Genomic DNA, 12,283 nt, shown 5'->3' on the forward strand with positions numbered 1-12,283 from the left:
GGAACCTGTGTGGAGTGTGCGTCTTAGATCTGGGGAAGTCTGAGGCGTGACTTGCCAGACTCCAGGAGTACTCAGGAGAGACTGTTCTCTGGCTTTACCTGTCTGTTCACTTCTGACCAGTTCCAGAATGGGAGTCTTGGAGTAGCCATCTGTAGGGACTGGCAAAGCCTCCCAGGGAGAAGCGTAGCTGTGAGGTGAGGCAGATCCTGGAGTCCCACCCATTCTACTGGGCAGAGAGTTAGGCGAGTTCACTCATTTTACTGAGGAAAGAGTTAAGTCCCAGACTGCTCACATGGGGTGGGCTTGCCTCTTTGATGGGGGTGTGCCTGGCAATGGGAACCTCCTCTGACAATAGGATGCCTGGGATTGGTAACCTCTAAGCCTACGACTGCCCACCGTGGGTAGCTGGGAGGGCAGATTTCTGGGCATTGACTCTAGTGAGTGACCTTTGACTTCACTGCAGGGCTGCAGTTTCCAATCTGGCAGGATCACTCTAGCTTGCGTGTGTTTGGGGGGCAGGAGTGTAGAGGATTACAGTAGGCATTGAAGATGCCTGTGAGGCCCACGTCCCTGCTGATGGCTGCCTTTGGGCCCTTCTGCAGGGTTCATATTCCTGTCACCTCGTTGGCCCAGGCACTCGGTGCCTCTCAGACTGACCCGTAGATGGCCTTCCTTCACAATAGCCCTACTACCTCTAGAAGGTTTCATACGATAGTGTCATCCTGGAAGTCTCTAGACCCTCACCTCTCACAGACTTAATGCCCTGGCCTAGAGCAGGAGATGGCACTTTGCCGCTGTCCAGCACCCTGGTGCTGATGGCAGCTGCTTTGCCTGGCCCCTTTGGCTATCTCTTAGCCTGTGGGCTTCCCGGAGGACAGGACTTGACTTAGGCTTCAGTGCACTCACCTTGCCTAGGTACATTCTGATAGAATAAGCTGGGGTTTTACTCTAGCTGGGATGAGGACCCACAGGTGAGGACCATCCAGCAGGACAAGTGTTTTAGCATTGTTGACAATCCCAGGGTGACATGGGGCAGAATGAGTTGGAGGAAGAGAGATGGGGCCGTGGAAACAGATGCCAATCTCGCTCTCCCCGTGCAGTTCTCCAAGGAGAAGTACATTCTTGACTCCTCGCCAGAGAAACTGCACAAGGAGCTGGAAGAGGAACTGAAGCTCAGCAGCACGGACCTCCGTAGCCATGCCTGGTACCACGGACGCATCCCTCGTGAGGTGAGCAAGCCCCAGGCCTATTCATTGGCAAGGCTGAGGTTTTAGTCTTACCATTTACTGTGTGACCTTGAGGGAATCACCTTGCCTCTCCAGGCTCCAGCATCCTCATCTGAGGAATGGAGAGATAGTTCCTCAAAAGGCAGTCATGTTCTGCATAGAGAGACCCAAAGGGAGGGACTGTTGTGAAGGTGAGATGAGCTAAGGCAGATAGGGTAGGATGCCTGGTGCCGGTAAATGCAAGCATGAGGGGTGTTGTTCGAACTGTGTTTCGTTATTCCTGGTTTATAGATCAGCCTCCTGTGGATTTGGCTAGAGAATATCCATTTTTGGGCTACTCAGTTTTGGCCAAGTTTGAGTATCTGGCCTGAGATAACTTTATAAGTCACAGACCTGAACCGGTGGGTCACCTGGCCCTTTGCCCCAGCACAGGGGCTCCAGGATGTAGAGAAGAGATGAGGTGGCAGCTTCCTTAGAGGATGCTAACCCAGAAGGGCACAGAGTATCAAGCCTTTCACAAAGGTGTAAGTATAGAGGAGTGCTGCACAGATGTGCTGTAGGCAGAGAAAGCATCTCGAGGGAGCAGACACCCAGAGCTGTGGCTGGGGCCTGAATGGCTACAGGAGAGTGCCTGGAACTTACTTTGCCTTGTAGGAACCCTGAGAGGGGCTGGGTCTGAGACCTAGATCTCTGATCACAGTGATTTCAGCATTTCCTGCATCCCTGCATCCAATCCCAAGTGCCACCTTTGGCCATTCCTGGGCCTCTGTGTCCCTGACCCATGGCCTCAGCTGAGGTGCCACCTTAGGCTCCGGTCCTAAGCATTAGATGTCTGATGTCTATTAACCAGATCCTCTACGCTCTAGATGCTGTCTTGGTGTCCCAAATTCAAAGTCACCATGTCCCCTAACCCTTTCTTCTTTAGCCACCACGCCTAATTTCTCCGTTCCTTCTGTAGGTCTCTGAGACTCTGGTGCAGCGGAACGGCGACTTCCTCATCCGAGACTCACTCACCAGCCTAGGGGACTATGTGCTCACGTGCCGCTGGCACAATCAGGCCTTGCACTTCAAGATCAACAAGGTGGTGGTGAAGGCCGGAGAGAGCTACACCCACATCCGGTACCTCTTCGAGCAGGAGAGCTTCGACCACGTGCCTGCCCTCGTGCGCTACCACGTGGGCAGCCGTAAGGCCGTGTCCGAACAGAGCGGGGCTATCATCTACTGCCCTGTCAACCGCACCTTCCCACTGCGCTACCTCGAGGCCAGCTATGGCCTGAGCCAGGGCAGCAGCAAGACTGCCAGCCCAGCCAGCCCCTCAGGCTCCAAGGGCAGCCACATGAAGAGGCGAAGCATTACCATGACTGATGGACTCACCACTGACAAGGTCACCCGCAGCGATGGCTGCCCCAACAGGTCAGCCAGATCCCCACTTCCCTCTGGCTTGTTAATGAAAATGCTGGTATGGAAGGGAGTCCCAGCAGAGAGGAGGCTCCTCCTCTGAGACTCTGTGGGGAGACCTGGGAGGTTGAGCTTCAGTGTGGACACAGGGCTGCACTGGGTGAGGGCAGCAGTGAGAGGGGGCTGTCGACACAAGAGAGTAGGGTCCATGGTCTGATTTACAGAAACCATAAGGATAAGCTGGGCTCTGGCCTGTGCGTCTCTTCCCATCATTTTCCTAGGGATAAATGAGAGACAGAGAGGACCCTGAGCAACCTCAGCCTAGCTGGGTATCCCCAAGTTGTGTCTCTGTGTCTTCTGATCCCGGAAGAAGAAAATGCTGGGTAGAGATGGAGAGGGAGAGCAGGTTAATTGAGGGAGGGAGGTGACTAGAAGATAGGCAAGTGGAAGCCGATAGGGTTGTGCCCCCTGAGGGTCAGGGTCCACTGGGGGAGTGTCTGGGAGTCAGAACCTGCTGTGCGATCATCCGAGGTCAAGGTCAGCTGTGGGAGAGGACTGGAGGAGTCACATCTATCCCACCTTAGCCCAGCTCTGCCTTCTCCAGCTTTTACATTCATCCATTGAGAGACAGAACCTGACCAGCATACCTTTTTAGCATCCGAAGTTTAGGGGGCAGGGAGTGGGATCGTACAGTGAATCAAGTCCCCTGATCTCTGACCTCTGGGCTCATGGAATCTCTGTCCACAGCACCTCATTACCCCATCCTCGAGACTCCATCCGAAACTGTGCCCTCAGCATGGACCAGATCCCAGATCTCCACTCACCCCTGTCTCCTATCTCCGAGAGCCCCAGCTCTCCTGCCTATAGCACTGGTAAGCTAGCAGGGGGTAGTCTGTAATGCTGTTGTCGTTGGTGGGGGACATCGGTTACCTGACTGTTTCTGCCTCTGGGCTGGGAGCAGTGTCCCCACGAATGTTCTAGAAAAGCCTGTGGCAGAATCGCTGGTGTTGACACACAAGCAACATCCGGTGAATAGTGTTCCCATGGGTGCCAGGCAATGGGCACAGAATGGGTTCTCAGTGAGAGTGGCAGGGTAAAGTCTGCTGGGGGTGCAGCTTGTCACGGGGCCAGGCCTTGGGGCTGTGATGTGCACAGTGTTTGACTCCAGCAGACAAAGTTCCCACTACAGCTGCCTTACCAAGGGCGTTGGTAACAAGAGCATCATTCCTACCTAGGTCCTGCTTTGAGCTTAGACCAGGCTAGCTCAGGCTAGCTCAGGCTAGTGTGCTTTGCTGCTCTTTTTTTTTTTTTTTAAACTAACTTTTAGAGCAGTTTAAGATTTCTGAAAAACTTGAAATCATGGGATCCTGTGCTTATAAATACAAATAAAGTAAAAATATGTCCCCAGTTTATTTCTCAAAACAAAGCAAAACAAACCTCAGACTGTTAAGCAAAATGTCTTGCCCCGCAAGGCAGTCAGAGCATTGAGAGGGGTGGCTTCCTGGAAGTCTCGGCCTGGAGGGAGCACTCCATGCCTCTGGAGTGTTACTATGTGCCCCCAGAAGTCTTTCCTGTCGTCACATACACTTGCTTTCAAAACAGCATGGTCATGTGAAAACATTTATTTACTTATTTGTTTTATTATTTTAGACGGAGACTCAGTATGTAGCCTTGGCTGGCCTGGAGCTCACTATGTAGACCAGACTCAGAGCTCTGCCTGCCTCTATCTCCTAAGGACTGGAATTAAACATGCCTACCACCACACCCAGCTTATGGGTTTGTTTTTGTTTTTTTTTTTTTTGTTGTTGTTGGTTTTTTTTTTTGGTTTTTAATGGGACAATTTCCAGTAATCACCTAGGAGATAACGGCTTCTATCCTAGCCCTACCAGGTTGAGTGACCTCGGCAAGTCTCTAAGCCCTGAGCCTCCACTTTCTCAGCTCAAGACTGAGGACCATAAAAGTCCTTACTGCCATAGAATGGGACACTTGGGGTATTGTTTGTTTGTTTTTGAGACAAGGTCTCACTAAGTAGCTCTGGCTGCCTGGAACTTGTTATATAGATCAGGCTAGCTCAAATCTACAGAGACCTGGTCATCCCTGAGCGCTAGGGCTGCAGGTGTGCACCACCCCACTGGCTTTGCTGTTTTGCTTCTGAGTTCTTTTACATCCCTTTACTTATTTGTGTGTGGGGTATGGGGGGACACAAAGGCCAAGTGACAACTTCCCTGAGTTCACTTGGTGACAGCTTCACCAGGCATCATACTTCAGCAGAGCTTAGCTTCCCTGGACCGCCTATGTGGCTTCTGATGTTCTAGTCTCTTGGGGCAGCGGCTCCACTGATACAGGGAAGTGCTGAGGACCATAGAGTACCTCCCTCTACATTTTGGGATGTGGGACATTACTCTATACACAGGATGCAGACTATTCTTTGAGAGAACAGGGAAGGGAGGCCCCATTAAAAAAAAAAAAGATTTGTTTATTATGTATACAGTATCCTGTCTGCATGTCTGCCTTCAGGAGAGAAGAGGGCACCAGATCTCATTAGAGATGGTTGTGAGCCACGATGTGCTCGCTGGGAATCGAACTCAGGACCTCAGGAAGAACAGCCAGTGTTCTTCACTACTGATGTATCCCTCCAGCCTCGGAGGCCCCTTTTTTTTTTTTTTTTTTTTTTTTTTTTTTTGAGACAGGGTTTCTCTGTGTAGCCTTGGCTGTCCTGGAACTCACTCTGTAGATCAGGCTGGCCTCGAACTCAGAGATCCGCCTGCCTCTGCCTCCCAAGTTCTGGGATTAAAGGCGTGGGACCACCACGCCCGGCGGGAGGTCCCATTTTTAAGGGTAGAGGAGATAACTAGTTTTCTCTTTCTCCTCTCTGTAGTAACCCGAGTCCATGCTCCTTCTGCCACCCCCTCTACTTCAGCACAGCCTGCCTCCCCAGTTGCCCGCCGCTCCAGCGAACCTCAGCTATGTCCTGGAAATACTCCAAAGCCTCCTGGGGAGTCAGACAGGGCCCCTCACGCAAGCCCATCCCACACCCTCTGCAAGGCCTCGCCATCACCATCACTCAGCAGCTACAGTGACCCGGACTCTGGTCACTACTGTCAGCTCCAGCCTCCGGTCCGTGGCAGCCGAGAGCAGGCCGCAGGAGAGACTCCCCGGAAGGCTAGGGGCTCCGGAGAGAGGCAAAAGGAACTGTTAGAAAATGGAGTCTCTGACGGGGAGTGGGGCAAGACCTTCACAGTCCCTGTAGTAGAAGCCACCTCCTCTTTCAACCTGGCTACCTTCCAGTCCCAGCTGATCCCCAAGGAGAACCGGCCTCTGGAGGTGGCCCTTCTGCGCAAGGTCAAGGAGCTGCTGTCTGAGGTGGATGCCCGGACACTGGCCCGGCATGTCACCAAGGTTGACTGCCTGGTAAGTATTAGGAATGCTCACAGAGGGGACAATACCTTTATCATCTGGCTTTGGGGTCAGGAGTCAAGCAAGATGGTGAGGGACTGATTCCCAAATCCCCTAAGTACAGTGAAGCCAGTAGCTTGGGTTTTGACATCCCGGGTGTCTTTCTTGGTTCTGGGACTATGGATTGTCATCTGGCATGTCAGTCTCCATTTTCTTAGTTTAGATTGTTTTGCTTTGTTTTATTAGGGTCTCACTATGTAGCCTTGGCAGGGCTGGAACTATGTAGACAAGGCTGGCCTTGAACTCACAGAGATCTGCCTGCCTCTGCCTCCCAGTTGCTGGGATTAAAGGATTATGCCCCCCCCCACTTGCAGTCACCGCCTTCTCCTCCGCCCCCCTTCTCCTTTTCATTTCAGTTTTTAATGTGCATTGGTGTTTTGCCAGTATGTGTGTCAGTACTGGAGTTATAGGCATTGTGAGCCATCATATAAGTGCTGAGAATCGAACCCCAGTCTTTTTGGAAGAGCAGCCAGTGCTCTTAACCACTGAGCCATCTCACCAGCCCGATTTTCTTCTTTGGAAAAGTAAAAACCAAGACATTTCTACAGCTGCAGATGTGGAAGGAGGGCTGATGTTTTGGGAGTAACTTAAAGAACTTCTTGGTTCTAGTCTGCAGAAAGTGAACATCTGGTTGGGGGGGGGCGGGGAATCTGCCTGCCCCCTTGCCCCCTAACCCCCTAGTGGACAACAAGCAAAATGTTCCTTGACCCAAAAACTGTCCAGATGCCAGTGTGAGGCTTTGACTCCGTACGAACCACAGCTCTTTCCATACCCCAGTTTCTCGCTATGTAGTTTGGTATATACGCTGGTCTGAGAAATCAGGAAGTGAAAAGAATCATGTGGGGATGCAGCTGCGGGAGAAGAGGGAGAAACTGAGGTGCAGGCTCAAGTGTACAAACTTGGACAAGAAAGTTCATTCCCTTCCTGGGCCTTGGGTTGGCAATCGGGGATAATGGGATCTTGGCTCTTGATTTTAAGTATTTAACATGGCACACACCTATGGGCTTCTTTCTACTCCCCATTTTACAGATGGGGAAACTGAGGCTCACTCAGAAAGGGGGAAATCACTTGCTCCGTGTTTGCAGAGGAGCTGGGATTCAACCACCCACCCCACCCTCTGGACCCCTCTGCCAGGCGACCCTCTTAGATGAAGCTCTGACTCCCAGATGGGTTGGACTAACCCTGACAGGAAATTAATCAGCCCTTTGGGCGTCTTTGCAGGTTGCTAGGATACTGGGCGTTACCAAGGAGATGCAGACCCTAATGGGAGTCCGCTGGGGCATGGAGCTGCTCACCCTCCCCCATGGCCGGCAGCTACGACTAGACCTGCTGGAAAGGTAAGGTGCACTGCACCAGCCCACGGCTACCTTACGGGCTGTCCCAGGGTTTCTGACCACTCTTCCTATCCCACTAGCCAATCGCAGCTTCGTGGTCCTCGGCTCAAAGCCAGTCTGATTTCCCAAAGACTGCTGTTTTATCGACCGCTTTAGCCTCTCGCTTCCCCACGTCCATCAACCTTGGCCCCGCCCACCATTCCTGTCCACAGTGTTCTTTCTAAAACTCTGCCCTTTGGATTTTGCTGATCAATTACAAGTTTCTCCTCCTGCCATCCAGATTTTGCTCCTAACTTATATTGTCCAACCAGGCTCCCTTCTCTCTGCCTGTTACTTTGGCTGCGCCCCTTAGTCGCTGTGACCTACTCTGTTTTCTGTCATACTTAACAGCGTCCCTGTTGGCCCCGCCGCCGTATGTCACGCCCCCTATGATCCAACCTCTCTCACAGGTTCCACACCATGTCCATCATGCTGGCAGTGGATATCCTGGGCTGCACAGGCTCGGCGGAGGAGCGGGCAGCTCTGCTGCACAAGACCATACAGCTGGCGGCCGAGCTGCGGGGGACGATGGGCAACATGTTCAGCTTCGCCGCTGTCATGGGCGCCCTGGAGATGGCCCAGGTACTGTGGGCACCTCTGGACAACCACTAGGCTGTCTGCATAAGGCCCGGGGGGGGGGGGGGGGGGGCGTTCCCTGGGGGAAGACATTTGCATGGAAAATACAAGAGCTCCCGGAGTCTCTAGGCTTCCTCTGGGAAGGACCAGACCAGGAAGCAGAGGTCTCCCAGGTGTTGCGCTCTGATTCCTGCCCTGGGCCTCAGTTGACCCGCTTGTAAGAGGAACCAGAAACCCTGAATTTAAAGAATATATAGTGCTTTTGGTGGGACGGGAATGCCCTTGAGACGGCTCAGCCTTTAAGAGAGCGTCCGATTCATGCCAAATGATGCAGGGTTCATTCCCAGCCCCCCATACCAAGCAGTTCACAACTGCCTATAACACCGACTCCCCCTTCTAGTCTCCACATGCCCTAGCATGCACATGTACATATACTAAGGCACACACACATAAAATAAGTAAATCTTTTAAAATATAGAACATGGTTCTTTACATTGACCTCGGGAAGGGGAGGCAAGGGAATTAGAAATTCAAGACTTAACACCGCGCCTCAAAACAAAGACGACATAGAATGACCATCAGTTGATGGACTTGCTGTATGCTAGGTACCAGCACTGACTCTTCACGGGGGAGGGGAGGGGGGGGAGGCTGCTGGATGGTCCTGTGTCACAGAGTGGCCACCAGAGGCAGAGCGGTAACGGGTGAGGTCACACAGTCCAGAGCTGAGATTCAAGATTTGTAAAATGTGTTGCAACAGCTTCAGTTAACAGTTGACGCTGTTTCCATTTTCTGACTGACAGCCATACTCAGCTGTCATTGTGTGGTACTCAGGGACAGTGTACCCTAACCCCACAGCCTTCAGCAGGGTGACCTGTGGCCAGCTGCTCCTGGAGGCGCCGTCTCTAGCCAGTCTCTTATAGTCTGCTCTTCCCAGATTTCAAGGCTGGAGCAGACATGGATGACCCTGCGACAGCGACACACGGAGGGTGCCATTCTGTACGAGAAGAAGCTCAAGCCTTTCCTCAAGAGCCTGAACGAGGGCAAAGGTAGGTGATGTCTGCATCTCAATGTGACATTTACAGAGGTGTCGGCCTATGGGTTCCCAAAGACTTCTGAGGTGGCGAGGATAATAGCGTGACTGTCCCATGGGGTAGCCAGGTATGCTCTGTCATGGACAGGATAGGGTTACCAGGGAAAGAAGGGACTGTTTAGGGTGACCTCGGTGGTCCTCCTGAGGCCCCAGACATCTCTGGGGTTGTAGTGGGTGGAAGGGTCTTCAGGTCTAAGAGCCTGCCGCCCCTCTCCACAGAAGGCCCACCGCTGAGCAACACCACGTTTCCACACGTACTTCCTTTCATTACTCTGCTGGAATGTGACTCTGCCCCCGCCGAGGGTCCTGAACCTTGGGGCAGCACAGAACACGGTGTGGAGGTTGTGCTAGCCCACCTGGAGGCCGCCCGCACTGTGGCCCACCACGGGGGCCTCTACCACACCAACGCTGAGGTCAAGCTGCAAGGTGAGTAGCTGTCATGTCCCCAGGATCCTGCTGTCCCTGGCTCCCCTCCATCTGTCTCTACCTATGCCTCTCGGTCCGCAAGCATCCACTGACATCTTCTACTCCTCTGTCTTGACTCCTGGCTCCTTTATTCCATCTGTCTTGTCACTCATAGGCAGTTGTTAGCGAGGGTATCAGGTGAGGTGGGCTGAGAGACACTGAACACCTTTGCCATGTGTTTCAATCGCCTGCACCTCACTGTTCTCATGGAAGTAAGCAGCTGTCTTTCCGTAGCTGGTTACAAGGTGCCCAGCCAAGGTCCAGCATGAAGAAAGACCTGCCTGGTCTTCAGGGAGCCTCTACTGGGGAACATAGAATTCTGGGAAAGGAGTAGAGGAAGTGGCTTCAAACGATGACTCTTTTACTGCTTTGGGCATTATTTAAACCACACACACACACACACACACACACACACACAATCTGGGGGACTGGGGATGTGGCTTAGTAGGGTGCTTGGCTAGTGTGCCAAGCCCTAGACTTCATCCCCAGGACTGTGTGCATGGCATAAACTGGGAGCATGAGCCTCACAGTCCTGGCACTCTGAGAGGCAAAGAGTACCAGGGTTCACTATCATCCCCAGCTGTGTACCGGGTTCAAGGCCAAGCAGGTCTCTCTGACTTCAAGACCAGCGTGGTCTACATAGAAAGTTCCAAGCCAGCCAGGGCTACATAGGGAGACTGTCTCAAAAAAAAAAAGAAAAGAAAAAAAGATTTAGAAAATTATTCACTTGCCTAGAGATATATAGTATGAATATTATGGTATATCTCTTTTCATTTTTTCTCAGAGAATTATATATACTTTATAAATGTCTTTAAGAAAAATGCAACTTACAGAAAAATACAAGAAAGCTCTTCTGAGATCTCACCTCAGATTTACCGGAGTGTGTGTGTGTTACATCTTAAGGGCTGAGATAGCAGAGCAAAGAGTGTCTGCCTAGATGCACAAAGCCCTGTGTTCCCGTGCCAGCGCCACATGCACAAACACCAGTTATCATCTAGTCCTTTAAAAATCATATGTTGCAAATAGATGAAGAAAGACTAGGTACCACCTGCAAGGTGCTGTTCTTCGTACATTGTGTTGTGTCCCTGCGGGGCTGGGGAGGATCCCTGTGAGCAGGCCCTGAAGCTTGTGAAGCCCTGATTACCTCTTTCCACCCCGCAGGGTTCCAAGCCCGACCGGAGCTCCTGGAAGTATTCAGCACAGAGTTCCAGATGCGGCTCCTCTGGGGCAGCCAGGGTGCCAACAGCAGCCAGGCCTGGCGCTATGAGAAGTTTGACAAAGTCCTCACTGCCTTGTCCCACAAGCTGGAACCTGCCATCCGCTCTAGCGAGCTGTGACCCCGGAGATCTCGCCTCTCTGCAGCTGCGGGCAGCATCGGCGGCAGAGGGGCTCAGGACATTCCCTCCAGAGCACCACAGGGACACTGTGATCAGCCCAAGAATGTTCTGGGTTCAAATCCAGGATCTCCCTTGCACTTCCAGGGTCCTGAATGGACTCTGAGCTCCATTCTTCCATCACACACGCGCCAAGTCTCCCTTCCAAATGGACAGGAACCTCTGCTCCTCCCACCGGCTTGCGCTGGCCCCCCTTTTGCTGAGGTTCCCTGTTTTTGAGCCATGGGAGGCTCCCCACCCCTCTTCCTTCCTGCAGGCATCTATGCCTAGAGGTGCCACAGCCTCCATCTTACTGTAAATAAGTCTGGTGTAAATGTATGTACAGAAGCCATGCTCTCTTTCATATAATAAACTTTAATGACTCTTTCTTCTGTCCCATGAGGCCTTGGTAGAAAGAAGCAATTCCACAGGTGAACGGTCCACAACACCAGGAAATACCTGGTTAGCGCCAAAGACTTCCCAGATGATATGGGGAACCAGGTTTACAGCAGCCCCTCCCTGACCGCCATGAGCTCAGGTATTAGCAGGGGAGACGGTCAGTCCAGAGCAGTGTAAGTAGGGGCCTCAGTCTTCTCTGAGCCCAGGGCTTGTCAGGAGAAACCATAGTTCCCCCCCCCCCCGGCCCTCACCCCATCCACAAGAAGTCCAGAGTTTGAGGTAAAAGGGCTTTTAAAAATCTAGAGACCAGAAGAGATGGCTTAGTGGCCAAGAGCACTGAGTGATCTTTCAGAGGACTCTGGCTCAATCCCAGCACTCACATGGTGGCTCATAATCTAGAACTCCAGTGCTAAGGGGTCTTAAGCCCTCTTCTGACCTCCTTGGGTACCGGGCACACATGCGGTGTGTGAGCAAAATAGCCATACAAATAAAATAAAATTTAAATTAAAAAAAATCTTTAAACTGGATCTAGTGACTCATCACTTTAATTCCATCACTTTGGACTCAGAGGCAGGCAAATCTTTGAGGCCAGTCCAAGCTGTTTAGTGAGCGCCCCCCCCTTCAAAAAAAATCTTTAAATATGAAACCTAGAATCCCAATTCCCCTTACACCTGGTGGGTGAGGTGACTTTTTCTGAGCTATAATAGCAGAACAAGCAAGTTTGCTGGTGGTGATCACAGGCTAGGCCTGGGCCTCAGGAATCTGCTTACTGAATTAGAGACACAGGGGTTCTTTGCTCTGAGCTCTTGATATTAGATCTTCGACCACACCTGGAGGTGGGTTGAGTTCAATGGCTCAGTGACTAGGAAACTTGGATAAGAAGCTTAATGTCTTGGGTTCCAAATTCAATAGAACCAAGACAATAAG

General features: G+C 51.9%; 1 protein-coding gene across 7 annotated transcripts in view; it reads left to right on the forward strand.

The window, feature by feature from the left end:
- Sh2d3c (SH2 domain containing 3C) overlaps positions 1 to 11,357 on the forward strand; it is a 33,971-nt gene extending 22,614 nt beyond the window's left edge. For 3 of the 7 annotated variants that reach the window (NR_045535.1, NM_013781.3, NM_001252547.1), the window contains 9 exons: positions 1,101 to 1,229; positions 2,185 to 2,639; positions 3,372 to 3,496; positions 5,503 to 6,035; positions 7,302 to 7,417; positions 7,864 to 8,035; positions 8,964 to 9,075; positions 9,339 to 9,545; positions 10,746 to 11,357. Coding sequence is in view for 6 of the 7 variants with exons in the window: in NM_013781.3 (NP_038809.1) it covers positions 1,101 to 1,229; positions 2,185 to 2,639; positions 3,372 to 3,496; positions 5,503 to 6,035; positions 7,302 to 7,417; positions 7,864 to 8,035; positions 8,964 to 9,075; positions 9,339 to 9,545; positions 10,746 to 10,921 (2,025 nt within the window). In the remaining variant the exon portion in view is untranslated. The remainder of the gene's footprint in view (positions 1 to 1,100; positions 1,230 to 2,184; positions 2,640 to 3,371; positions 3,497 to 5,502; positions 6,036 to 7,301; positions 7,418 to 7,863; positions 8,036 to 8,963; positions 9,076 to 9,338; positions 9,546 to 10,745) is intronic. The other 4 variants (XM_006498095.3, XM_030251689.1, XM_006498096.2 and 1 more) reach the window with 2 other exon arrangements.
- The last annotated feature ends 926 nt before the right edge of the window (positions 11,358 to 12,283 follow it).

This window comes from Mus musculus, chromosome 2 (genome assembly GCF_000001635.26).
Source record: "Mus musculus strain C57BL/6J chromosome 2, GRCm38.p6 C57BL/6J".
Lineage (NCBI taxonomy): Eukaryota > Metazoa > Chordata > Mammalia > Rodentia > Muridae > Mus > Mus musculus.